This window comes from Malassezia restricta, chromosome V, assembly GCF_003290485.1.
Source record: "Malassezia restricta chromosome V, complete sequence".
Taxonomy (NCBI): Eukaryota; Fungi; Basidiomycota; class Malasseziomycetes; order Malasseziales; family Malasseziaceae; genus Malassezia; species Malassezia restricta.
This window is the reverse complement of record NC_040197.1, coordinates 467,875-493,388: the sequence shown is the minus strand read 5'-3', so window position 1 is coordinate 493,388 and position 25,514 is coordinate 467,875. Positions and strand designations below refer to the sequence as shown.

The 25,514-nt window shown below is 56.9% G+C and overlaps 13 protein-coding genes across 13 annotated transcripts; 6 read left to right on the top strand and 7 right to left on the bottom strand.

The window, feature by feature from the left end:
- Positions 1 to 28: 28 nt before the first annotated feature.
- On the top strand, positions 29 to 8,857 carry MRET_3121 (dynein heavy chain 1, cytosolic; the record flags this gene model as incomplete). The annotated part of the gene is made up of 1 exon (XM_027629748.1): positions 29 to 8,857. The coding sequence occupies one exon, from the start codon at positions 29 to 31 to the stop codon at positions 8,855 to 8,857; it is 8,829 nt and encodes a 2,942-aa protein (XP_027485579.1).
- Positions 8,858 to 10,471, bottom strand: MRET_3120 (uncharacterized protein; the record flags this gene model as incomplete). The annotated part of the gene is made up of 1 exon (XM_027629747.1): positions 8,858 to 10,471. The coding sequence occupies one exon, from the start codon at positions 10,469 to 10,471 to the stop codon at positions 8,858 to 8,860; it is 1,614 nt and encodes a 537-aa protein (XP_027485475.1).
- An 81-nt stretch (positions 10,472 to 10,552) lies between these two features.
- Positions 10,553 to 11,746, bottom strand: MRET_3119 (biotin synthase; the record flags this gene model as incomplete). The annotated part of the gene is made up of 1 exon (XM_027629746.1): positions 10,553 to 11,746. One exon carries the CDS (start codon positions 11,744 to 11,746, stop codon positions 10,553 to 10,555), a length of 1,194 nt encoding a protein of 397 aa, XP_027485747.1.
- Positions 11,747 to 11,911: 165 nt separating this feature from the next.
- Positions 11,912 to 13,665, top strand: MRET_3118 (mRNA-decapping enzyme subunit 2; the record flags this gene model as incomplete). Its single annotated transcript, XM_027629745.1, has 2 exons — positions 11,912 to 12,084; positions 12,114 to 13,665. 2 exons carry the CDS (start codon positions 11,912 to 11,914, stop codon positions 13,663 to 13,665), a joined length of 1,725 nt encoding a protein of 574 aa, XP_027485770.1.
- A 34-nt stretch (positions 13,666 to 13,699) lies between these two features.
- On the bottom strand, positions 13,700 to 14,239 carry MRET_3117 (peptidyl-tRNA hydrolase, PTH2 family; the record flags this gene model as incomplete). The annotated part of the gene is made up of 2 exons (XM_027629744.1): positions 13,700 to 13,802; positions 13,830 to 14,239. The coding sequence occupies 2 exons, from the start codon at positions 14,237 to 14,239 to the stop codon at positions 13,700 to 13,702; spliced, it is 513 nt and encodes a 170-aa protein (XP_027485772.1).
- A 214-nt stretch (positions 14,240 to 14,453) lies between these two features.
- Positions 14,454 to 15,599, top strand: MRET_3116 (ubiquitin C; the record flags this gene model as incomplete). Its single annotated transcript, XM_027629743.1, has 1 exon — positions 14,454 to 15,599. One exon carries the CDS (start codon positions 14,454 to 14,456, stop codon positions 15,597 to 15,599), a length of 1,146 nt encoding a protein of 381 aa, XP_027485533.1.
- Positions 15,600 to 15,665: 66 nt separating this feature from the next.
- MRET_3115 (V-type H+-transporting ATPase subunit F) lies at positions 15,666 to 16,083 on the bottom strand (the record flags this gene model as incomplete). Its single annotated transcript, XM_027629742.1, has 3 exons — positions 15,666 to 15,718; positions 15,747 to 16,002; positions 16,030 to 16,083. The coding sequence occupies 3 exons, from the start codon at positions 16,081 to 16,083 to the stop codon at positions 15,666 to 15,668; spliced, it is 363 nt and encodes a 120-aa protein (XP_027485535.1).
- A 167-nt stretch (positions 16,084 to 16,250) lies between these two features.
- Positions 16,251 to 17,839, top strand: MRET_3114 (histone deacetylase 1/2; the record flags this gene model as incomplete). The annotated part of the gene is made up of 2 exons (XM_027629741.1): positions 16,251 to 16,505; positions 16,532 to 17,839. The coding sequence occupies 2 exons, from the start codon at positions 16,251 to 16,253 to the stop codon at positions 17,837 to 17,839; spliced, it is 1,563 nt and encodes a 520-aa protein (XP_027485534.1).
- A 3-nt stretch (positions 17,840 to 17,842) lies between these two features.
- On the bottom strand, positions 17,843 to 19,960 carry MRET_3113 (GYF domain protein; the record flags this gene model as incomplete). Its single annotated transcript, XM_027629740.1, has 1 exon — positions 17,843 to 19,960. The coding sequence occupies one exon, from the start codon at positions 19,958 to 19,960 to the stop codon at positions 17,843 to 17,845; it is 2,118 nt and encodes a 705-aa protein (XP_027485530.1).
- Positions 19,961 to 20,023: 63 nt separating this feature from the next.
- Positions 20,024 to 21,356, bottom strand: MRET_3112 (JmjC domain, hydroxylase; the record flags this gene model as incomplete). Its single annotated transcript, XM_027629739.1, has 4 exons — positions 20,024 to 20,757; positions 20,781 to 20,936; positions 20,961 to 21,285; positions 21,312 to 21,356. 4 exons carry the CDS (start codon positions 21,354 to 21,356, stop codon positions 20,024 to 20,026), a joined length of 1,260 nt encoding a protein of 419 aa, XP_027485529.1.
- Positions 21,357 to 21,397: 41 nt separating this feature from the next.
- MRET_3111 (acyl-CoA thioesterase 8) lies at positions 21,398 to 22,495 on the bottom strand (the record flags this gene model as incomplete). The annotated part of the gene is made up of 4 exons (XM_027629738.1): positions 21,398 to 21,445; positions 21,474 to 22,214; positions 22,245 to 22,253; positions 22,280 to 22,495. The coding sequence occupies 4 exons, from the start codon at positions 22,493 to 22,495 to the stop codon at positions 21,398 to 21,400; spliced, it is 1,014 nt and encodes a 337-aa protein (XP_027485532.1).
- Positions 22,496 to 22,665: 170 nt separating this feature from the next.
- MRET_3110 (Sec1 family domain protein 1) lies at positions 22,666 to 24,732 on the top strand (the record flags this gene model as incomplete). The annotated part of the gene is made up of 1 exon (XM_027629737.1): positions 22,666 to 24,732. The coding sequence occupies one exon, from the start codon at positions 22,666 to 22,668 to the stop codon at positions 24,730 to 24,732; it is 2,067 nt and encodes a 688-aa protein (XP_027485531.1).
- Positions 24,733 to 24,799: 67 nt separating this feature from the next.
- MRET_3109 (low molecular weight phosphotyrosine protein phosphatase) lies at positions 24,800 to 25,447 on the top strand (the record flags this gene model as incomplete). The annotated part of the gene is made up of 7 exons (XM_027629736.1): positions 24,800 to 24,975; positions 25,003 to 25,104; positions 25,130 to 25,183; positions 25,211 to 25,231; positions 25,262 to 25,295; positions 25,324 to 25,367; positions 25,393 to 25,447. The coding sequence occupies 7 exons, from the start codon at positions 24,800 to 24,802 to the stop codon at positions 25,445 to 25,447; spliced, it is 486 nt and encodes a 161-aa protein (XP_027485498.1).
- Positions 25,448 to 25,514: the final 67 nt, after the last annotated feature.

Below are 25,514 nucleotides of genomic sequence, written 5' to 3'. Positions count from 1 at the left end.
TCGTGGAGCGGACGGTGGACGCGCGTCCATGGCCGATTGGGACGTCGCGCCGGTACGCGCATACCTCGAGGCACTCTTGCCTGTAGTCCTAAATGCTCAACCCGAAAATGTGCGGGCATCGCTGGCCGATAACGAGTCTTGGGTAGATGTGGCTGTGTCCTTTGTGCAGGATGCATCGGAGACCGTTGTTTTCGTTGATCAGACGGATCCGGACACATGTACGCGCTATACCTTATCTAAGAGCCCTACTTGGTCCCAGAAATGTGTTTCTATGTTGGCGCTGGTGAAGCGGCAAGCGGTGCTTGATCTGCATGCGCCACTTGCCTCCCAGGTGCGTGTCGTGACATTGCAAGCCCCACGACCTGAGCATGCATCATCAGAGGACGTGGCGCAGATGTTGGAGACACCCTACGAAACCATGGAGCACGTCGTGCATAATGTCATGACACCATGGATCGACGCTTACGTGGCTGGCCACGCTGACGAGACCAATACCAAAGATGAAGAAGGCAAGACGGGCATGCTGTTGATTCGACGCAAGCTCGCAGAGCTAGAGCTCAGCCTGCGACACGCACAGCAGGATGTGGAAATTCCGCATGTCGTACTCAGCATTCATCCGGCGATCCGCGCGGCCTGTGAGCGCGACGCGCGTGGCATCGAAGCCATTCAGCCGCCATCTCTGCTGGAGGACGACGCCTTTATCAATCAGCTGCATGCCGAGATGAATGGCTGGGTTCGTGCCGTGCAGACGATCACCAAGTTGGATTACAACACGGCGGCTGGTACGACGATGCAAGAGATCAACTTTTGGGCTGCGATGGAAAAGGCGTTGGAGGACCTTGAACGCCAGTTGCATGCGCCTGAAATTACACTCACGCTCGACGTACTCACGCATGCAAAACGTTTTCATGCCACCGTCTCATTCCATGCTGACACCGGTCTGAAAGACTGTGTCGAGAAAGTGCATGGCTACAACGTCCTCTTGAAAGACTTGCCCATTGGCGAGTTGCTCGCTGCCTCCTCCCTCGATGCCTTGGCCGAAGCACAACGCAGCGTATGCACCATGATGAACAAAAAGCTGCGTCTAAGTACATACCCCGTGCGTCGCGCTCTTGCCTTTGTTGATGCACTAGGCCGTGACGTGCATCAGTGCCTGCTCCGTATCCTATCGACGGAGCCACTCATGGAGCAGGACTATGAAACATTCGCTGCGACCCATGCAGCCGTCGAAGCCGTGCTGGACGACTGGGACGAGCAAGTCAAGGAGTTTGTCTATGTCGCTCGTGACTTGACCCGGAAACGGGCAGAAAAGTTTATTCCGATCAAAGTCGCAGCGCCGCACAGTGCTTTACGGACTCGACTTGCCTATCTTGGCCGCTTACGACGCGCGCATGAAGAGCTGGTCGGCATGGTCGATGTCGGCACTGTGAGTGACGCCCTCGACGCTTCGAGCGAGCAGACCGCGCACGAAATTCGCGGAGCTTTCGCAGCGTTTCGTGGCGTCGACGTGCTCGACGTGTCAGAGCATGGCACAGCAGCACTCGCCCTAGCCGAAAAAGCGTATCACGAGCGCATTGCGCACGTCGAGTCACGCCTGATCGAGCGCCTACGTCTGCAGATCGGGCAAGCAAGCTCCGCGCGAGAGCGCCTACGCACGCTTGCGCGCTTCAACAAGCTGTTTTCTCGGCCGCGTGTGCGTGCCGCCGTGCAGGAGTACCAAGCGGTGCTGCTTCAAAGTGTGCGAGGCGACTTGGATGCTCTGCGCGCACGATTCCAGGCAGGATATCGCGACTCGAACGCACACGTTGCGGCGCAACTTCGAAATGAGCCTGAGATCGTAGGTGCCATCATCTGGGTCGACGAGCTGGAGCGCCAGCTCCATTTGTACATGCAGCGTGTCCAAGACGCCTTGGGCGAGGGATGGGCTGACCATGTGGACGGCCAACGGCTGTACGAAGAGAGCCAGGCGTTCTTGCCGAAACTGGATACGCGGCCGTTGGTCCAGGCATGGGCGCAAGATATGAGCCGCCGAGCGACGCTACCAGCAGGTGCTGTGTTGCGCGTGGTACGGGACCGTGAGAAGGATACGTTGCGGCTTATGGCGAACTATGATGCGCACACGCTCGCACTAGCCAACGAAGCACATGCACTGGCGATGCGCGGCATAGTCGTGCCTCAGGCTTTGGCGAGCCTCGCGCAAGACGCGCAGCGCATATCGCCTTTTGCCATGGCCGTCGACAGTGCTTTGCATACGCTCGACAAGATTCATGCTCAGATGACGGTGCATCCTTTCGTGGCGCGTCTGCTGGCCAAGACACAGTTGCATGTGCGTGCGCAGCTGCAGCAAGTATGGTCGTGTCAATGGGAGCGATTTTTGGATGGTCTTTCGATGCAGGACAATCCACAGGCCGAAGTCGTCGATGCGTTTGTACGAGCTGTGGTCCAGTACGAGACGCAGGCCGCGCACGTCGCGGGCGGCGTTGATGAGCAGATCGAGACTCTGCTCGAGCAGCTGCACACGTGTGATTATGTGGATGAAACGATACGCGGCGTGCTTGGCTCGCTGCAGCGACTGGTCGATTCGTTGGCGCAACACAACTATGTCAATGTAGATGCGTTTGTACGCGGTCTGCAAGAGCGGCTCGACTGCATTCTCCATCGACGCGTCGAAGATGCTTTGGCATCCTTTACCGCGTCGCTGGACTCCATGCACGTGGATGGCGACACGCCGGTGGTCCAGGTCGTGCTGCGCGCCCAGACGCTCCAACTGGAGCCCGCTCTGGACATGGCGCGTGCGCATTGGTTTGATGCGTTTGGGACGTGTCTCGATACCGTTCTTCTGCAGCCGCGTCTGTACGTCACGCAACGCACGCTTGAGCTGCGAGAGCGGTCTGTTTCGACGCATCGCGACTTGTTGCGAGCTATTCCGCCTGCGGCGCTACAGGCTCCCCTGCGCCGGATCCAGGCTGCTCTGGCGGAAGCGCATGTGTACGCGATGCAATGGCTTGAGCTGCAAATACTTTGGGATGCAGAACCAGAGAGTGCGGCGCCAACCGATGACTTGGAGGCATGGCTTCAGCTCATGGAGCGCGTGCGTGAGACGCGCGCGTTTGTCAGCGCCGCGCCTCGTCGTGCATTTGGTCTCGTGCATATTGACGCCACGCCTGCACAGGCACGCGTAGCTGCACGACTCGATGCGTGGCAGGCGGCTTTCCAGACGCGCTGGGCCGAGGTGGTTCAGGCGGCGATGCACGAGATGCACGAGCATCTGGCTCGGGGTCGGCGTGAATTGGAGCCGCTGAGCGCGACGCACTCGTCGACGTCACACGTCGTTACGCTGATCACTCGCACAGCGGCATGGAAGCACGAAATGAGGGCGTGTGAGGCGCGTGTCCAGCTGCTGGCCCGATCCGAGCAGGAATGGCGCGCGCAGCGAAGCCCATGGCCGGCGGATTGGCTGTATGTGGAGCAGCTTCAGGGCGCCTGGACGACATTGGAGCAGCTGCTGGCCTACAAGCAGACGGCGATAGAGGCGCAGCACGAAAGTCTGCAGGTGCGAATGGCCAGTGAGACGCGGGCCGTGCAAGAGCAGATGGATGCGCTGCGCACGGCGTGGACAACAGAGCGACCGACGTCAGGTGCGCTGCCCGTGGCGGAGGCACTGCGAGTCCTGGGCGACTTTGCGTTGCGCATGGCTGCCTTGGAGCGGACGCATCACATGCTCGCTGATGCCCGCGACGCGTTTGGGCTCGAAGCGCTGGATGCGTCGGTACTGACGGAGATGGCCGAAGAGATGCAGGGTCTCGAGTCCGTGTGGAAGGCGCTGGCCGAGATTGGGTCCGGACTCGACGAGCTCAAAGCGACGCCCTGGAGTCATGTCCAGGTGCGGCAGGTGCGGCAGCGTCTTGAATCGCTGCTGCGCGATTGCCGTGGGCTTCCGACGCGCATGCGCTCGTATGAGGCCTACGAGGCCGTGCACGACGAGCTCCAATTTCTCGTGGCGCACGTCAAAGTGCTGGGCGACCTGCGCTCCGATGCCTTTCAAACGCGCCACTGGCGCGCATTGCATGCGCGCCTCCATGCGCCGCGGTACATTCCGAGCTCACATACGCTCGGTAGCGTGTGGGCGCTGGACTGGCGCGCTCATCTGCCGCTGATCCGCGCGGCCATTCACGATGCTCAGGGCGAATACGCTCTGGACGTGTACTTGCAGCAGGTGCGCGAGGCATGGACAGGGTACGCGCTCGAGCTCGTTGACTACCGCCACGTATGCATGCTTCTGCGCGGCTGGGATGCCCTGTTCCTACAGGCCAACGAGCACGCCGGCGGCCTGCGGGCGATGGCCGCGAGTCCGCATTATCGCGTGTTTGAGGAAGAGGCGCAGATGTGGGAAGAGCGCCTGGCCCGCATTCAGACCGTCTTTGATCTGTGGGCCGACGTGCAACGGCAGTGGGTGTACCTGCATGGCATCTTTGCCGGCGCAGGCTCCGAGGCCATGACGCACATCTTGCCTGTGGAAAGTGCGCGCTTCCAAAGTATCAGCAGTGAGTTTCTGGCCCTGCTCAAAAAGGTGCTGAAAGCGCCCTACGTACTCGACGTGATTGCGGTGCCGGGCATGCGCGCCTCGCTCGAGCGCCTCGCCGAGCTCTTGCACCGGATCCAGACGGCGCTTGGCGAGTACCTCGAGCGCGAGCGTGGACGATTCCCGCGGTTCTACTTTGTCGGCGACGACGATCTCCTCGAAATGCTCGGACATGGACGAGATATCCCGCACGTGTCGAGGCATTTGTCCAAGATGTTTGCTGGCTTGGCCACGGTGCATGCGGACGGCTCTCTCATCCGCGCGGTCGAGACGACCGCCGCTGAGCGCGTCGAGCTTATCACGCCGGTGGTCGTGCGCGACGGCATGCCGGTCCATGAGTGGCTCGATGCGCTTCAGAATGCTATCCGGACGACGCTTGCGCATATGTTGCCGGGTGTGCTAGCCGCGCTGGAGTCGCTCGTGTATGATGTGCCGTCCGTGACGTCGTGGCTGGAGAGTGCGCCGACGCAGCTCCTTGTGCTCGCGTGCCAAATTCACTGGGCACGTCGCGTTGAGCGCGCGATGAGCGAGAATCGTGTGTCGAGCGTGCATGCCTCCGTGCGGGCGCTGCTAGACGTGCAAAGTCAAGTGGCGATTGCGTCGCCGCATGTACGCAGGCAGGCCGAGCAGCTCATGCTCCTGCTGACGCACCACGAGGCCGTGACACAGAGCGCGCTCACCGAGTATGCATGGGAGCAGCAGCTGCGGCACTACATGGAGGAGGGGGGACGCGTCGTCGTCCGCCTGGCGCATGCTTCGTTTGACTATGGCTTTGAGATCCTCGGCTTGCAGGAGCGGCTCGTGCAGACGCCGCTCACGGCCGCGTGCTTCATGACGCTGACACACGCGCTGGCATCTCGGCGTGGCGGTGCGCCGTTTGGCCCTGCTGGTACGGGCAAGACGGAGACGGTCAAGGCACTCGGCGCCGAACTGGGGCGCTTTGTGCTGGTATTTAATTGCGACTCGCAATTTGATTTGAGCGCGATGCGCCGCCTCTTTGTGGGGCTGTGCCGTGTCGGTGCCTGGGGCTGCTTTGACGAGTTTAATCGCCTCGACGAGCATGTGCTGTCGAGCGTCTCGCAGCAGATCCAAGCGATTCAACATGCGCTCGCATCGTCCACGGAGGCCGACCTCGGTCCACGCGTGCCTGTCCAGCCATCGACGGGCATCTTTGTCACGATGAACCCGTCGTACGCGGGCCGCTCGCATCTGCCAGACAACCTCGTCAAGCTGTTTGGACGCGTCGCCATGACGCAGCCTGACGCTGAGCACATTGTACACGTTCTGTTGCGTGTGCATGGCTTTACGACCGCCCGCACGCTCGCACGCAAAATGGTGCTGCTGTTTCAGCTGTGCACCGAGCAGCTGAGTGACGCACCGCACTATGACTTTGGGCTGCGCGCTCTCAAAGCTGTGCTCGTGCGGGCAGCGCACATGCAGCGTGGTGACGATGAGGCTACGGCGATTGTGCAGAGCGTGCTGGAAACGGTGCCGCCGCGGCTCGTCGCGGCCGATGCGCCGCTGCTGACGGAGCTGGTGTCGGACGTGTTCCCCGACGTGCGTCCTGCGCCGCCAGCGCTGGATGCGCTGACAGCCGCCGTCGAAGCTGAATGTGGCGCGCAGCACCTCACGGCCGGCGGCGCGTGGCTCGACAAGGTGCTGCAGCTGCACCGCATCCTGCAGGTATCGCATGGTGTGGTGCTCGTGGGTGAGTCCGGCGTCGGCAAGACACGCGCATGGCGCGTTCTGCTCCAAGCCCTCGCGCGTCTCGAGTCTTGTGATGGCGTCGCGCACGTCCTGGACCCGAAGGTGCTGAGCAAAGAAGCCTTGTACGGCACGCTGGACGCCACGACGCGCGAATGGACGGATGGTCTGTTTACGCATATGCTCCGTCGGATCGTCGAGAACGAGCGGCGCGAGCGCGAGCAGCGCCACTGGATCGTCTTTGACGGCGACCTCGATCCGGAGTGGGTCGAGACGCTGAACAGCGTGCTGGATGACAATCGACAGCTGACGCTGCCGACGGGCGAGCGTTTAGCGCTGCCGGACAATGTGCGCCTCTTGTTTGAGGTCGATAGCGTGGCGCATGCGACGCGCGCGACGATTACGCGCTGCGGCATGGTATGGTTCCCGAACGACGCCGTGGCCATGTCGATGCGGTACGCCCACGCCCTGGCCGAGCTGCGCACACGCCCCGTCGTCGACGATGTGCCTGTCGCTGAGACGGTTGCCGCGCAGCACGTCGCCGACGGCATCGTGCATGCCATATCGCCGTACATGGCCGCAGACGCTCTCGTCGACCGCGTCTTGGCTCAGGCCCAGGCACATACGCACTGCATGACATGGTCACCCGTTCGTGCCTTGACGGCGCTCGTGGCGCTCCTTCGCCGCGCGGTGCGCCAGGTGCTCGCGTACAATGCGCACCACCCAGACTTTCCGCTCAGCGCCGACGACACGGCGATGTTCGCGCGCCGCTCGCTCGTCCTGTCGCTCGTGTGGGCGGCTGCAGGCGATGCGTCGCACGAGGTGCGTGCGGTGATCGCCGATGCCGTGCGGCAGCACGCCGACGTCCACGATGTGCCCGATGCCTCGCTGCTGGATGTGCACGTCGAGGCCGCGCCGAACGCGCCGTTCCATGCGTGGAGCGCTCGACAGGTGGACGTCGATGCGCGTGCGCTGAGCACGTCCGATGCGGTGGTCCCTACGATCGACACGGTGCGGCACGAGGATCTGCTGTATGCATGGCTTCAGGACGAGCGGCCAGTGGTGCTGTGTGGTCCACCGGGCTCCGGCAAGACGATGGTCGTCCTCGCGGCTCTTCGACGCCTGCCCGACGTCGACGTCGTCACCCTGAACCTGTCGTCGCAAACGACACCACGCACGCTGCTGCGCACCCTCGAGGCGCATGCCGTGTACGAGAACACGCCAGCAGGTCGTCGGCTCGTGCCGCGTGTGCCTGGCCGCCGCCTCGCTCTCTTTTGCGACGAGATCAACTTGCCTGCGCCCGATCGGTACGCTACGCAGCATGTGCTGGCCCTTGTGCGCCAGTGGGTCGAGCAGCGCGGATTCTGGTGGCACCGCACGTGGATTGCGCTCGAGCGCATCCAGCTCGTCGGCGCGTGCAACCCGCCGACGGATGCCGGGCGCACGCCGCTGCCGGCGCGCCTGCTGCGCCATGTGCCCGTGGTGTGGGTGCCGTACCCATCGGACACGGCGCTCCTCCAGATCTACGGCACGCTGAACCGCGCGTTGCTGCGCCGCGTGCCAGCGCTGGTCGGCTATGCCGAAGCGCTCGCGCACGGCATGCTCGCCTTCTTCCGCACGACGCAGCAGCACTTTACGCCGGATCAGTACGCACACTATGTGTACTCGCCGCGTGAGCTGACGCGGTGGGTGCGCGGCATGCACACCGTCATGCCCGAGGACGCGTCGTCGCTCGAAGAGCTCGTGCGCGTGTGGGCGCACGAGGCGCAGCGCGTGTTCCAGGACCGACTCGTCACCGCGAGCGACCGCGCATGGAGCGAGGCGGCCCTCGACGAGGCGGCGCGCACGGCGTTCCCGGGCACGGACCTCACCTCGGCGCTCGCACGGCCGCTGCTGTACTCCGACTGGCTCACCCGCGACTGCCGGCGTGTCGAGCGTGCGCCGCTCCGCCGCTACGCACATGCCCGGCTGCATGGCTTTGCTGAGGAGGCTCTCGAGACGGAGCTTGTGCTGCACGATGCGGTACTCGACCTGGCGCTCCGATGCGACCGCGTCTTGCAGCAGCCCGGCGGGCACCTGCTGCTCATCGGCGTGGCGGGCTCGGGCCGCACGACGGTGGCCCGCTTCTGTGCGTGGCTGCGTGGGCTGTCGCTGTACAGCGTGCCGACGTCGAGCACGTACGACGAGGCGCGCTTCGACGACGATCTGCGCGCGCTGCTGCGCCGCGTCGGTGTGCGCGGCGAGCGTGTGTGCTGGACGCTCGACGAAAGCCAGGTGGCTGTGCCGGCGCGCGTCGAGAAACTCAATACCCTGCTGGCCAACGCCGAAGTCGCCGGTCTCTTTGAGGGCGACGAGTACGCCTCTCTGCTCTCGCAACTGCGCGACACGGCGCAGCGCGAGGGACTCGTGCTCGACTCGGATGACGAGCTGCTGGCCCTGTTCCGCGCGCACATCACGACGAACCTGCATGTCGTACTGACCATGACCCCGCCGCGCGGCGATATGGCACAGCGGGCCGCCGCGTCGCCGGCTCTTTTGAATCGCTGTACACTAGTGTATTGTTGGACATAGCTACTGGATCAGCACATCGATCATCTCCGGCACACGGTGGTTCGGAAGCATCATGAGCTCGCCATGATGCAGCGCCGGGGCATAGTGCACCGAGTCCTGCAGACCACAGCGCTTGAGCAAATGCAGCACACGCCACGCATGCAGAACCGTGTCGTCTCCCGCAAGATAGATACGCACATCGTCGGGCGTGTGGTGCTTCCAGACATCGTGCATCAGGAGCACATTCGACGACCAGTCAAAGTGCCGCGTCAGCAGATTCGCATTGCCCAGCTCGCGAGCAGCAAAGTACCGCAGCACAAACTCGACGAACGACTCGGTCGGCTTATACAGGAAGCGGTAGCAGATATGCGGCTCCCACAGCTGGAAGCAAACAGGATCGACAAACACGGAGCGCGCAATCAGCTTCGGCCACGCACGCATGAGCCATGCATGCACGATCGTGCCCATGCTGTGGGACAGAATCGAGACATGGCACTTGTCGAAGCCATGCCGCGTCAAAATGCCATGGAGCAGCGCAGGCGCTTCTACATGATGCCAGGGACGCAAAAACCGCGGCGAAAAAAACTCGTACGACATCCACGGCTGCAACGGAATCACGACCGGGTACGGCGCCGGCTGACCGCACGGCCGAAGCAGCGCTCGCAGCGCCAGGGCATACTCATTCAAACCGAGGCCCAGTCCATGCAGGAAGAGAATCGGCCGGTACGCCTTGCCCGCCGACACTGCCTCAGGACGCCAGCCGCGAGGCACGTACAGCAGATACGAGAGCGAGCCGTACCGGCACCGACGCACACCATGCAGACGGAAATAGCCTTCCACCACGCGATTCATGGCTGACACCACGACGTACAGCATAAGTGGGCGCGTGTGCACATGCACCGGATCAAGAGTTAGGAGCATGGGCCGCTTCCTTTCCACACCCGGCGGCGCCGACTCCGCAAACGGCAGACCACGGCGCGCCTCAAATGTATGCAGAACCTCGGCCAACAACTCCTGCATGGCGCCGTCACGCGTATCATGAGCGAGCACTTCGTCATAGCGCTTGTCAAACATGAAGCATGCAAGCCAATCGAGCACATCCGCCCGCGTAATATGCTCAGGCTTCATACCCATGAACCAGCCGCTCATCTCCCGACGGAACGCCACAGCGCATGGATCGTCGTAGGGTAGTGATGCTTTGGGTATAGGGATGTCGTTGTGCGCATCAAGATTCGATACAAAACGCGCTGGATCTTCTAGATTGTCCAGAATGGCCTCACGCATGACACGGATCATGATCGGATCCACCGTCTCACGCGACAAAATCGGGTTGCGCTTTTGCACCCGCCGCACTAGGTACTGGTAGTACAGCGAGAACGCCACTTCCACTACGCTCCAAACAAAAAGTCGGCGCCTGTTGAACAAGGCAGCTAGGCGCGGTCGCCTGCCAAAGAGCGTGGGCTTCCTGCCTCGCCCCGCGAGGCGCAGCAGTCGAGTCTGCCTGACCCGCAGAGCCACAAACATAAAGGCATAAATCCATGACAGCGGAACAATGCCCCATAACAGCGATACAGCCACCTGCGCAAGAAGCTTGGGCGGCTGCGGCTGCTCCCGCCGCCGGTCAAGCCACCCCATGCGGCGGGAAAATGTTGAGCGCGACCAGAGGACGAAGCCCCAGACGCTGACTAACAGTCGGACTTGGTATGTACGTACACATTATGGAACCTCGGCGTGCTCGGCAGCAGGCCTGTTCTGCTGACGGGCGCAGCCACACGACGAGGAGCTGTCACAAGAGACATGCTCGTCCACCGCCATACGTGGCGTCTCGAAGCTCTTCATACCCGACAGACCCCAGCGGTCCAGCATCGCATGGTCCTCGTTCCACGACGTCGTCGGTGTCGTGAGCATACGGTGACCCGTGAAGATCGCATTCGCACCAGCCATGAACAACATGGCCTGTTCAGACTCCGTAAACAAATGGCGTCCCGCAGCCAAGCGCACGATAGAAGTGGGCAGCACGATGCGTGCCGTCGCCACTGTACGCAGCATTTCTTGGAACGTGACAGGCGGCTGTCCTTCCATCGGCGTGCCAGGAATGGCAATCAGTGCATTCACAGGGAAGCTCTCAGGAGGCTCAGGCAAACGACTCATTTCCCAAATCAGACCCACTCGATCGGATTCATCCTCACCCAGACCCAAAATACCACCAGAACACACAGCAATGCCGGCATTCCGCACATGCTCAATGGTTTCTAGTCGGTCCTCGTACGTGCGCGAGGTAATCACCTTGCCATAGTACTCCCGGCTCGTGTCAAGGTTGTGGTTGTAAGCGGACAAGCCTGCCTCCTTAAGGAGCTGCGCCTGCTCGGCGTTCAGCATGCCCAGCGTTGTGCACACTTCCATGCCCATACCCCGAATTTCACGGACCATGTCGAGAATGCGTTGGAAGCCGCGCTTGCGGCCACCAACTTCACGCCACGCCGCACCCATACAAAAGCGCGTGCTTCCATTTTCCTTGGCACGACGTGCCTCAACAAGCACATTTTCCAGATCCTCGAGCTTGCCTGCTTGGGAATGAGTTTCGTAGCGGCTGCTTTGCGAGCAGTACGCACAGTTTTCCGAGCAGCCGCCCTCCTTAATATTCATGAGCGTACACAGCTGAATACGGCGAGGATCATGGTGTTGCCGATGAACAGACGCAGCCTGGAAGACGAGCTCAAGTAGAGGTTGGTCAAACAGGGCCTGCACCTCGCTTCGTTCCCATGCGCGTGGCGCAGCTGGCTTGTTGTCCGAGACCCGATAGTCCGTCAAGGATGCCGCATGCGCAACAGCGGTGCTTTTATACCGCTTCCACGCCATAGGCACTGACACCCGCACGCCGCGCATCATCGACATCGGTGTGTTCGACATTGCACCGAAACAGGCACGTTACGACCCACGCCCCGCTGTATTCTTGGGTTCGTCCGCCACGCCTGAGGTGCACGCCCCCATCGGCCGATATGGGCACGTGGTCCTACGTGTCGTCCACCCTGGACAAGGCGCGGCCTCCGCGGCTTGAACATTTGTTCGTGGGACATGGAAGATCAGTCCATCGATATCCAGCCATCGGCTGTAGAACAGCAGACAGTGAAGCAGTCCCATGCCACGTTCGAAGAAGAGCTAGAAAACTTGGCATGCCGTTTTATTGTCAACTTGCCTGCCAATGAGCTTGCGTCGATTGAGCGCATTGGCTTTCAGCTAGAATTGGCGTACGTATGAAATCATTCACACATACCAGACACTGGTTTTACCTGGACTTTCTGTGCCCCCAAAACTCCCAACTGCCTACTTACAATTTCAAAAAGTTTGCGCAGGAGTTACTTCGAGTGTCGGCGTCTGTGGTGCCGCTCATTCAGCTATACACGTCCAACGGCTCAAACAGCTTGAACGAGGCATTCAATCAGTTCAGGCAGTACAAGACGCGGGTACCAGTTTGTGGTGCTATCTTACTTTCCGAAGACTGGACAGAGTGCGTGCTCGTCAAGGGATGGGGAAAGAATGCGTCGTGGACATTTCCAAAGGGCAAAATTAATCAGGATGAGGATCAGCGCGACTGTGCGCTCCGTGAGCTGCTTGAGGAGACAGGATTCGATGCGAGTGAACTGCTCGCAAAGGACTCGACGGACTATTTTGAACACAGGGACAATGAGCATCGCATACGCTTGTACGTCGTGCCTGGTGTACCCCGTAATACACCCTTTGAGGCACAAACGCGCAAGGAAATTTCCCAGATTGAATGGTTCAAATTGGGTGACTTGCCTACGGCCAAAAAACCCAAGACACCCTCTCCCAAGCTGGGCGGTCGCTTCTATGGCGTATCGCCTTTCATGATGCGTTTGCGCCGCTGGATTCAAGCAAATAAGCGCACACATCCTAAGCGACCGACGCAGCCAGAGCCAAAAGAGAAGATGACTTCTGTGAATATGGACGCTGTATTCGGTATTCAAAAGCCCGGGTTAATCGTGCTGCCTCCTGCTGCAATGCGCCAAATTTCCAACAAAGCAAAGGCCTCACAAAGTGCACAATCGTCGCCACCGACACAACCGCCACCACCTCCATTGAATGATCACGACTCCAAAAAGAATCTTTTGCTCTCACTCCTGCATGGCTCGCAGCCACTGCCGGCCCCGCCGCCCATTGTCAATGAACCGCGTATGGACGGATCTACAGCTCTGGGAAACCTTGTCGGTGTTTACAAAGGCAATGAGACATCAGCTCATTCAGATGAGAAAAACAAACAAAAATCACTACTTGCCATACTTCAGGGCTCTTCCAAACCTCTAGCAGAGCCACCAGCTGTGCAGCCTCCTCCCACAAACACACCTCCTGTACCTGGGCCATGGCCAGTTTCATCGACGTCCATGCCTCGTCCCGATGAGCATCGCAATCAGCTTTTAACGAGTCTAATGGGTAGTGCACCTCTCTCGCCCATGCCCACGGCGCAACCGTCTCCAGGTTTGTCATGCCCGAAGCCTCCTGTACAAGGTGCGACGCCAGTCCTTGCTGTTCCTCCATCAGCTGGGCCCCCGCCAACAGATCAACAGCAGACACTGCTAACCTTGCTGAGCCCCTCGCAACCTGCCGTGCCAAGGCCTGGACACCCGCCACAAATGCCTACGGCTCCACCCAGCTTGGCACCATCTACTATTCAGTCGCCGCCAAATGCAGGAAACGCTGTCAACCTACTTAGTATCCTGAACCAGGCTCCAGCAGAGAAAACGTCGCCCGCACCCGAGTCACAGGAAACAAAGTCTCTCTTAAATACACTATTACAGGGTAGAGGAGCATAGATACAAATACCCTTCATTATGTGGATTTAATGCGTCACAATAGTTTAAAGGAACGTGTAAGTTGATCAATCAATGAATTAGGCGCTGGCCCAATACCGATCACCGTCTTGCTGCCTGGCGCCACTTGCGTACGCCCACTGTAACGTTAGTATGCACGTACGTACGCATCCTGAATTATTTGGGCCGGGATACCAAGTTTTCGTGCGGCATCACGTACCTGGAGCAGGTGCTCCTCGTCAGGAATCTTTATAGCAATCTTAGTTTGCCCTAACTTTTGCCATGTCCGAACATATTCCGGACACAAACGCAACGCTGATCGGTACGATCCCAGCGTCGCGTGACCGCACTGCGCGGCAATTTTACCCTTGTCCATTTTCAAGTCCATGCGTACGCCTAGTACCATTTTGCATTCTTCAGGCAAGGCATCCGACGTGTCGCCTTCATGCACGGCGTCATTCTCATCGATATCCGATAAGTCGTCATCTTCACCGTTCATGCATCCATGTCTCCACCAACGAGCAATATAACCTGATGCAAACCCCGCTAAAAAAAGGGTTGCTCCTAGGGCGTACATGTCCAACCCCTTGATGCTAGTGCGCGAAAATTTTTCAATCGAGACCTTTCGACACGCTAACGCGCTTATCACTAGGGCCTTGTTCACGTTATTTTTTTGACGCGCACAAAAATTTCCTTTCGGCCGAATTTTCTCCACGATTCGCCACCGACCCACAATGTATAAAACACGGACCACACAACACGGGTTTGACTTTAGCCTTACGCCACCGAAAATGCAGATCTTTGTGAAGACCCTGACAGGCAAAACCATCACCCTTGAAGTCGAGTCTTCAGACACGATTGACAACGTCAAGGCCAAGATCCAGGACAAGGAGGGCATTCCCCCTGACCAACAGCGCCTGATCTTTGCTGGTAAGCAGCTGGAGGATGGCCGCACCCTGAGCGACTACAACATTCAGAAGGAATCGACATTGCACCTTGTTCTGCGTTTGCGTGGCGGTATGCAGATTTTCGTCAAGACCCTGACAGGCAAAACCATCACCCTTGAAGTCGAGTCTTCAGACACGATTGACAACGTCAAGGCCAAGATCCAGGACAAGGAGGGCATTCCCCCTGACCAACAGCGCCTGATCTTTGCTGGTAAGCAGCTGGAGGATGGCCGCACCCTGAGCGACTACAACATTCAGAAGGAATCGACATTGCACCTTGTTCTGCGTTTGCGTGGCGGTATGCAGATTTTCGTCAAGACCCTGACAGGCAAAACCATCACCCTTGAAGTCGAGTCTTCGGACACGATTGACAACGTCAAGGCCAAGATCCAGGACAAGGAGGGCATTCCCCCTGACCAACAGCGCCTGATCTTTGCTGGTAAGCAGCTGGAGGATGGCCGCACCCTGAGCGACTACAACATCCAGAAGGAATCGACATTGCACCTTGTTCTGCGTTTGCGTGGCGGTATGCAGATTTTCGTCAAGACCCTGACAGGCAAAACCATCACCCTTGAAGTCGAGTCTTCGGACACGATTGACAACGTCAAGGCCAAGATCCAGGACAAGGAGGGCATTCCTCCTGACCAACAGCGCCTGATCTTTGCTGGTAAGCAGCTGGAGGATGGCCGCACCCTGAGCGACTACAACATCCAGAAGGAATCGACATTGCACCTTGTTCTGCGTTTGCGTGGCGGTATGCAGATTTTCGTCAAGACCCTGACAGGCAAAACCATCACCCTTGAAGTCGAGTCTTCGGACACGATTGACAACGTCAAGGCCAAGATCCAGGACAAGGAGGGCATTCCCCCTGACCAACAGCGCCTGATCTTTGCTGGTAAGCAGCTGGAGGATGGTCGTACCCTGAGCGACTACAACATCCAGAAGGAATCGACGTTGCACCTTGTGCTACGTTTGCGCGGTGGACAATAAACTGTAGTCCGTAAACGAAGATTACAAGTATGTTGACCTATGTAACAAGAGTTGATAGTAGCAAATTCATTCGCCAAATAGTTTCTGGACGCGCTTGAGCACAGCGTCTTTCGAAGGGTCTGTTGTTAGTTGGTGGTGGGCACGAACCGTAGGGGTGGTCCTTGCTCGGGATTTCGAGCACGGCAGGGAAGGCCAGCATATACTTGTCCACGATGGGACGGATCTTGTCCGCGATATGTTGGTTGATTAATACAATGGCGATGTCGTTTCTATCCTTCGTAAACTTATTGAAAGCGTCCTCGATGTCGGATGTGGGCGTCTTATTATCCACAACAAAAAAATTTCTTTCGCCATCCTTGTTCACATCACCAATACCCGCGAGAATAAATCCTGTAGTTGAGTCCTTGATCGTAAATATTCATACACGTACTTCGTCGGCAATTAAAGCGATGAGCGAACGACCACTAGCCTGTTGAGATGACATGGTGGACTGCAATGGCGTTTAGCCATCGGTGCAGCGGACCCGGCGCTGTACGCGTGGAGGCCACGTGGTTACCGCTGGTCAGGGATACCATAGAACGTCGACGCGGACGAAGGTTTCTTCGGGTTTTTTGATACGACGCGGGTGCACGTACACCGTACGAATTGATTATGGGCACTACCACATATCTGCCACCCAATTCTGAGGGCGGATCTGCAGGCACATTATCCTATCGTGCAGGTGATACACCGCTAATGGAGCCGCTTCAGAATGCGAGTGGTCAAAGGTCGCGGGTGTGCTACTTTTTTGACTCCGACATTGGCAACTTCCATTATGGACCAGGACATCCCATGAAGCCCATGCGTGTGCGAATGTGTCACTCTTTGGTCATGAACTATGGTCTGTACAAGAAGATGGAGATATTTGTATGTGTCCTTTTGCTAACGCCCAGCGTGCGAAACCAGCGACCAAGCGGGAAATGTCGCAATTTCACACGGATGAATACGTGGACTTCCTGTACCGTGTGACGCCAGAGAATGTGGATGCATATGTGCGGGAGCAGTCTAAATTTAATGTGGGTGACGACTGTCCCGTGTTCGACGGACTCTTTGAATACTGCTCGATATCCGCCGGCGGTTCGATGGAGGGAGCGGCTCGTTTATCGCGAGACAAGTGCGATATTGCGATCAATTGGGCTGGTGGGCTTCATCATGCCAAGAAGGGTGAGGCGAGTGGCTTTTGCTACGTGAATGATATCGTGCTAGGCATCCTTGAACTGCTCCGGTACCATGCTCGTGTGCTGTACATTGATATTGATGTGCACCATGGCGATGGTGTGGAAGAAGCGTTTTACACCACTGATCGTGTCATGACATGCTCTTTCCACAAGTATGGTGAATTTTTCCCTGGAACAGGAGAACTTCGTGACATTGGATGTGGCAAGGGCAAACACTATGCATGCAATGTGCCTCTTCGCGACGGCATCACCGACGAGACGTACCAAAGTGTATTTCGCCCCGTGATCCAACGCATCATGGAACAGTACCAACCGACGGCGGTGGTGTTACAGTGTGGTTCCGACTCTCTCGCTGGTGACAAGCTGGGCTGCTTTAACCTTAGTATGCGTGGACACGCCAGTTGTGTCGAGTTTGTCAAAAGCTTTGGCTTGCCTCTTTTACTGGTCGGCGGCGGTGGTTACACGATGCGAAATGTGAGTCGTGCATGGGCGTACGAAACGGGATTGGCGTCGGGACACCAGCTGAGCTCTGTTCTGCCAGTGAATGAATACTACGAATACTTTGGGCCCCAGTACCAACTAGATGTATTGCCGAGCAACATGGAAAACATGAATACACGCGAGTATCTGGACAAGGTCAAAGAGCAGGTGTTTGAGAACCTGCGCCACGTGGCCCATGCGCCGTCGGTACAAGGCCATGTTGAGCCACACTTGGCCCACGATACGGCCATGGATGACCAAGACGACGACGCAGAAGATCCGGACGTGCGTGTGAGTCAGCATGTCATGGACAAACGCATTCAACGCGACACTGAGTTTGACGATTCGGATGACGAGGGCGAAGGCGGTCGACGCGATCAGCAGTCGTGGAAGGAACAAGAGGGAATGGACGTAGAGGATGAGCCACCACAAGAGCCTGTCAAGGCACCCACGCCGCCCAAGACTGAGTCCGACGCATCTCTGCCCACGATGGGCCCTTCCGACTCTAATGTATTACATACCCAAACGCACACAACTGCATAGTTTCTAAATAGTTACAGCACGGTATGCATCAGCTTTGCGACGCGAAATAAAGTCCGCGGCGAAACGACGGCCGTCGAGGGTGCTGCTGTTGGCATACACTGCTTCGGCAATAATGTCAGACACGTCCGCCGAGGGGTTCAGCGGGAATGAGAGCAGCATCTCGATAAAGTCATCGATGTTTGCACGCAGACCCTTGAGCTGCTCGCGGCAGTGCCTCAGAAACTCGGGCGACGGCGGTTGAGGAGTCGACGGCACGACTGTAGGACGACTCGTCACACCTACCGATGCGGCGCTAGGGCGGGGAATGGCATCGTTCATTTGCGATAGTGCATCGCGACGCACTTGATGCTTGGGCTTCATCGTCACCCATCCCTCTTCATCTGCCTCGGACGCGACGGACGGACCACTTTGCCCAGAAGACAGCATGGGAGATGCAAGCGCTGGTGGGCGAGTAGGCAGAGCAGCCGTGCGAAGCGGTACGGCAGACGTGGGCTTAGGCGGCACGCTACTCTTAGTTAATACCGGTTTGGACGGCAGCGGATGTTGTCCTTTGCCATTGGCGCCGATCTTGACCCATCCATCATCCGAGGCATCAGACGCCAAGGATGACGGGGCTTCACCCAGGCTTCCACGCATCACAGAGTTGCTGTAGGCCGATGGGCGCGCGGCCTGGGCAGCCTTTTCACTGGCTGTGCGCGCGCTCTCCTCCTGCTGAATTTCCGAAAGCGACTTGGTCGGCACCGGCTTAGGCACGCTCCATGCACTGCCGCTGCTCTGACGTGACGGGCGCGATGGCTGGGCTGACGCGTCCTGCCCTGATACATGCATCGAAGCCATGGCCTGGGCCAGCATTGCTGAGTTGTTCGCACGTTCTCTGGCTTCACGAGCCTTGTGCTCGCGCTGTTCGGCCTCAAGAATTTCGCGCATGTTGGGTTTTGACGTGTTGGATGGCTTGTTGGTGGTAGCGGCCCAGGGCGCAGGGCGGCCTGTCGTCGAGCTCTTGGGCAGCGTACTTGGCGCCGCTTTCTTGGCAGGTTCCGGAGGTGCCTCGGACGTTTTCGTAGGCAGCTCCTCGTGAGGACTTGGTTTGGATTCAACAGGGGCTGGCTTTGGCTGGAGACTAGGTTCGAGCTGTTCGTCATCATGCTTGGACACCAGATCGTCAGTACGAGGTGGCTCGGGGGAGAAGGGGTCGTCCTCATCGGAATACAGATCTTTATTATAGGACCATAGGGTATTTTTGTTATCCAAAGGAGTGGATTTGACAGGCGCAGCCTCTGGTGTCGATACAGAAGTGCCGGCATCCGCATAAGCCTGCGCCTGCGTGGCACGCATCGCGTCATCATGAGCCTGCTGCTGCATGGCATGCAAGATGTCCTGCATTCCTGCTTCATTCGCATGTGGCACAGATGAGGAAAGCACTGTTCGCAACATCTGCAGCGTCTGTGCTTCGGTGGAATTCGGTAATAGGGTTTGAAGCTGCGACATGACACGTAGAGACGTAAGAATGTCGTCCGCGGACAAGTTTGATGCGGCCAGAGGGCTTGTCTTTGAGTTCGATGCCATCGAATCAGGCGCAGCACGCACACCCGCCTCTCTCTGTGATAGAGGCATGGTCCCCAGCTGAGGAGAGGGCGCAGCGGATACATGAGGCGATCCTATCACTGATGGAATGCGCGGCGGCGTCGGTGTGACAGACGCAGACATCATAAAGTTCTTTGGCGGTATAAGGAAGAAGCGCAAGGGATCGCTCGAGTCCGCCATATAAACGTGTAGCGGTCGAAACGTGGCATCTTCTTCAGCCCGGATCAACAATTCTGGAAACAGATACTTCTGATCAAACCACATTTGCATTGAAGTAGCCGGGAAGGGTCCTTGCACCGTGTTGGTCGTGTCGAGATAGTACCACATTTGCGTTTGAGCAGACCAACGCGGGTTCGGCAGTAGGCCCGGACTGGGATCTGTGTGTGGCAGAGGCCATCCAGAATCTTGGTCGAAAGACATACTTCCCAGTTTAGGACTTTGAAAACCTTGTGCTAAAGGCGCCTGAGAATTGAGAGGATTCCAAGAAGCAGCATTCATCGTCTCTGAAAGGTAGGTTTGGGAGGCGGGGCGGTACATGGCAGTTGGCTGTAGAGGAAGTGAGAGGAAGCCGTAAGATTTCTTCTACGGACATCAGCTGAGTCAGCCTACAGGAGACACATGCAGCCAGTCCGCTACACGTTGCCAAGAGGTTGTGGAGGACGAGGCAAGCCACGGCGTTTCAGCGCGCAGCAGGAATCGGCTCAGCAGCTCACGAATGAGGGGGCGGACGTCTGGTGGTCGGAACATGGCATCGCATGGGGGGTGTACAACATTATGATACACCATACGCCAGAAACCATCCCACGCCCACCCAGCATCCTCGCGCACCACGTCCTGGACAATGGCTACAAATTCGGCCTGCCATGGACACTGATTGGCTGGCTGGCTCTGGAGCATATCTCGTACGTCTTCGAGCGCGGCCGTTACATCGTCCACCTCATGCTCCATAGACTCGTACATACTCCGCAGATTGTATGCGTTGCACCAGTTGTGGTTCAGACTTAGGCAGTCGGTGAGGTTTTCGACTTCATGATACCAATTCGACGGCACAAATATCGTCTGTCCAGGTTCTTGGTATACTACATGGACACGAGAACGCACCTCTGCCCAGCCAGGCCAGCCGCTAAACCCATCCTTGTATGCACCAAGCTCATGGTTCGCGTAACGCCGTTCCATGTCGTCATACGTTGACGCAAGTTCTGATGTGCGCTGATCGGGAAAGCGACGCAAAAGTGAAGCATCTTGCGGCGCGACAAATCGCCATCTCTTGCGGCCTGCAATGTTGGTTGACCACGAGTAGGAGGTATCTGCATTAGTGTCGCAGTACATACAAACTGCATAAGTAATAAGAACGTACCATCACGATGTAGGGGCGTTATGGTACCTGTTGTACCCGCGTAACAAAAACGGAAATCGTCCTGATCATAAGCATCATGACATGACGCAAGCCACGCGTCTGACGCATTGGGGTATGTAGCGCTGGGATTTCCCAGGGTAGTTACATTGTTCATCCCTTTCGGTTAGACAGAAAACGTACAATCATCTGCAAAGAGGGCAGGTGTGCTGTACGGCAAGAAAAAGTGGGAATCCCTCGAGTGGGTCCGTGCAGATCGAACAAGATGCCAATCTTTAATATACACTGCGTGTTTCGTTTCAGTGATGAGGTCGATGGCCTCTTCAAGCCGCATTGTTTTGCGTTCTTGGTTATCGATCACAACAGGTACATCATGATCGCCAAAGTCGGCACGCAAAGCGTCCCAAAGCACGCCACCGTCTTTGTGCACGTATCGTCGATACGCCGGCCACGAGGATGTCATGCTCGCGGGAAAGATGGCGGGCACATTTCTTTGAAGATAATTTTCCTATATTATGAGCCCACGCAGCGTACACAGAACTCAGGGTAACTTGGCACATAATCCAGCACCGATATCATAAGGTCCCAAGGTGGGGTCCTATTCTCCACTCTCAACATGTCTATAAATGCGACTGGCTGGGCTTGAAACGGTGCACGCCCTCTTGCGCCTAACAAGGTGAGTGCAAAAAAACGTACCACAACAGCGACAAGGACACCATCTAGACGGTATATGCGGCCTGTGATCAAGGCGCGGCCATTATTGAGCGCTTGATTGTCCAAGACAAACAAAAGCCAATCACACATCTGGAAATCATTATAGAACCACATCGTGTGGTCCAGAGACGCCATCATTGTCGTGGTGTACGATGGTATATCCGTATTCATGTTGACCAGGAAAAACTGGTCGACGTGAAAGCCAAGCATGGCTTGCTGCAAACTTTGGGGGCCACGGCAGTAGCCACGAGAGCTGAGCCAGTAGGCTGTTTTGGAAAATGGCGCCATATGACCATCTCTGTCAAACATGGTCGGAATGGCCGGTCGAGACTGCATCGGAAAGACGTGAGTATGGTCGTGCGTCCATTGCGAGAGCAATTCGTACATGGGGTGATCTTCCCGCATTGAATGAAGTATGTTATGATATCGCATATGCGCATGCATGCACTGCTCGGGGTGCACCACCTGTCGAAGTGAGACATAAGGATCGTACAGATCCTTGGAAAGGGACTGAAAGTCGTCCAGATTCACCACTTTGGGCGAAGGCACAAAATAAGTAGGCTCATTCGGTTCACGCAGTTGGAACGACATGGACACCGAAAACAAGACCGTGTCTCCCTGCTTAGCATCAACACGCCTAGTCATGTAGGAGCGACCATTGCGCAGCTTTTGTACATGATACATAATGTGCTCATGGACATCAGCTCGATCGACGAATTTGCCCTGCATGTTAGTCCGCCTTGCTTGACATACGTGGAATTCCTGTTGTTAGCATGGATTCGACATACGTGTAACAGCATGTCCTCTGACACGGTATCGTAAGCTGCAAGAATGCATTGCGCAATAAGCGAGCCACCAAATATGGATTTGCCGAACACAGGCACAAAGTGTTCCTTGACCCAGCTTTCATATAGACCATCTGCTTTCTTACGCACTTGAACGAATGGTGTCGTAAGCTTATCCCACTCCTCACGAGTCTTGTTGGTGCCTGCGAGTAAAGACATGGGTAAAAGCACACGACCCGGAGCAGACAAGTCCGTTCATTTATTACCGTGCGGCTCCAACATGCTTAATTGCCGGACCCTCCACAAATGGATCCACATGGACGCCACGTGAAGCTGGACCTCGTGTCGCCAGGGGGTCGTTGTCCCCATTTCGCTATCGAACACAGTGTATGGCAGCTGCATCATCCATTGCAGCGCCAGCAGGCGCGGGCATGCAGGCCGCGGAATCATCATCACTATCTTCACTTAGATCTGCACAAGTGCATTCTCTTTTGTCAATGCTCAACTTTAATGACCCAACATTCTCTCACACATCTGGACGGAGCAAGCAAGAGGATAATGCCCCTGCCGTTACAGCGCCGCCTGTATGGAAGATCCTAATAATGGACCAGACGAGCACGGATATTCTTGCTACCAGCTTACGTGTTCAAGATTTGCGTGAGAATGGTGTTACATTGCACTTGCAGCTGCATGCCGATCGGCCTGCTCTGCCAGATGTGCCCGCTGTGTATTTTGTGTCGCCCACGCAAGACAATGTCGCGCGAATCGCCAAGGACATATCAAATGGCTTGTACGAGTCGTATTACATCAATTTTACCTCAATGGTACCTCGACCTGTGTTGGAGCAATTGGCCCAAGCCGTCGCCCGGACAAATGGTGGGGCTCAAATTCGACAGGTATACGACCAATACTTGGACTATATTGTGCTGCAACCCAGACTGTTCCAGCTACTTCCAAAAATGCACACATCTGGCTCGGCCAATGTTCCAACTACGTACGAGCAGCTCCACAACCCGCAGCATGGCCAGGAACACGTCGAGGCCGAGACGGATCGCATCGCTGCAGGTCTTCTCTCTGTCTTTGCCACGATGGGAACCCTGCCGATTATCCGCGCTCCACGCGGTAGCGCAGCGGAACTCGTTGCACGTAAGCTCGAGGGAAAGCTGCGTGAGCAGTCGACATCGTCACGGGGCGTTTCTGGCTTATTTGCGTCCTCGTCGAGTTCATGGAACAATGAGCGCCCCGTGCTAATTTTGATGGACCGGAACGTGGATCTGATTCCGATGATAGCGCATTCATGGACGTACCAAGCCCTAGTGTATGATGTCCTGGATGCAAAACTGAACCGTGTGATAGTGCAGGAACCGGACAAGCCACCTACGGCCAAGAAGTCGTATGACCTGGACTCCAAGGACTACTTTTGGGCCAAGAACGCGGACCTTCCTTTCCCTCAGGTCGCGGAGGATATTGATGCTGAACTGAATCAGTACCGCCAAGAAGCGAATGAAATTATGCGCTCAACAGGTATCAGCAGCATGGATGAGGTGGGACAGCTGGATGCTTCGTCGAATGCATCGCATCTGAAAGCTGCTGTAACCGCGCTCCCCAAGCTCACGGCACGAAAACGCACAATCGATGCGCATATGAATATTGCCACAGCTCTTCTGCAGGGCATCAAAACTCGTGGCTTAGACGAGTTATATCAGATGGAAGAGACAATCACCCGGCAAAGCAAGACGGCTATTCTGGAAGCTATTCGGAATCCGGCCATGCAGAACCCAGAGGACAAGCTGCGTCTTTTCCTCGTGTATTATTTGTCGATGGCCGATGCTGCATTGAGTCGCAAAGAGGTCGAAGATTTTGAAGAGGCACTAAGGACACAAGGTGCAGACATGGCTTCCTTGGTCTATGCAAAGAAAGCGCGCGAAATAATGCGATTTACACTCTCAACGCCTACACCCGCACCGACTCAAAGCGGCCACGAACTGTTTAAAGGTTTCAGCTCGCTGGGTAGCCGGCTTACAGACAAGCTGAAAGATAGTCGTTTGGAGAATCTCGTGGCTGGTGTCAAAAACTTTTTGCCGGTCCAAAAGGACTTTGCTGTGACACGTCTTGTCGCCTCAATTATGGATCCAGCCAGCGCTAATACGCAGGCACTGCAAGTAACGGATGATTATTTGTGCATTGACCCGCGCCAGCCTCGCGGACGGGCTTCCGTGATGGCAGCTGGGGGGGTTAAAGCTCGCCAACCATTTGCCCATGCCGTGGTCTTTGTCGTGGGGGGCGGTAGCTACGTTGAATTTGCCAACCTGCAAGAATACATCTCGCGCACCACTGCTACTTCGAGTAGCATGGCGTCCAGCTCATCAAATTCGAAGCAAATTACGTACGGCAGCACCGAGATTCTCACGCCATCAGCTTTTGTGCAGTCCATGGCGGCTTTGGGCCGTTTATAGAAGGTTTCGTAGCGATGGTGGAGGAATTACGTCCGTTTTCGACCAAACACCGCCAGAACGAATCGCCATGTCGCCTGAACCGATCAATGTCCTCTTCTGTTGTTTGGGTAATATCTGCCGAAGTCCTATGGCGGAAGCCGTCTTTCGCCATGCGGTACAGAAGCAGCGCGCCGACGACCATTTTGGCGTGATTGACAGTTGCGGGACCGCCGACTATCATGAAGGCGAAGAACCTCACTCCACGTACGTGCCCAGTCATACTCACACAAGCACGGTAAAAGTCTGCCAAGAGAACCAAGTTCCCATTAACCATATCGCCCGGGCCATCACTCGGGATGACTTTTACAAGTTTCTCTATATTTTCGGCATGGAGTACGTTGACCTCTCGCTCACCCAGCACCAATAATGTCAAAAATCTACAGCGCATGCAACCAAAGGACTCCAAAGCACAGTGCGTAAATGCTACTCACGATAACAGGGTTAAACTATTTTCTGCATTGTAGGTTCATCCAATCGACTCATATACCAGTGACGACAATGCCACGGTGATGGATCCCTATTATGTACGTATATTCGCGACTCACCCTCGAGATTGGTACAAGTGCCTTCTACACCGTGTTTGAGCAGTGCCAACGGTAAGCACGCATCGTCTGACGCCAGCTATTCTCGTGCCTTTCTCGACACCCTTCAGCGTGGCTCGAACGCTCAACTGTAACCTAGGTGACGCACCTCTATTAAAGCCACGTGCTCTTTCATAATGTCCAAGCTAGTAAAAAGGCTTC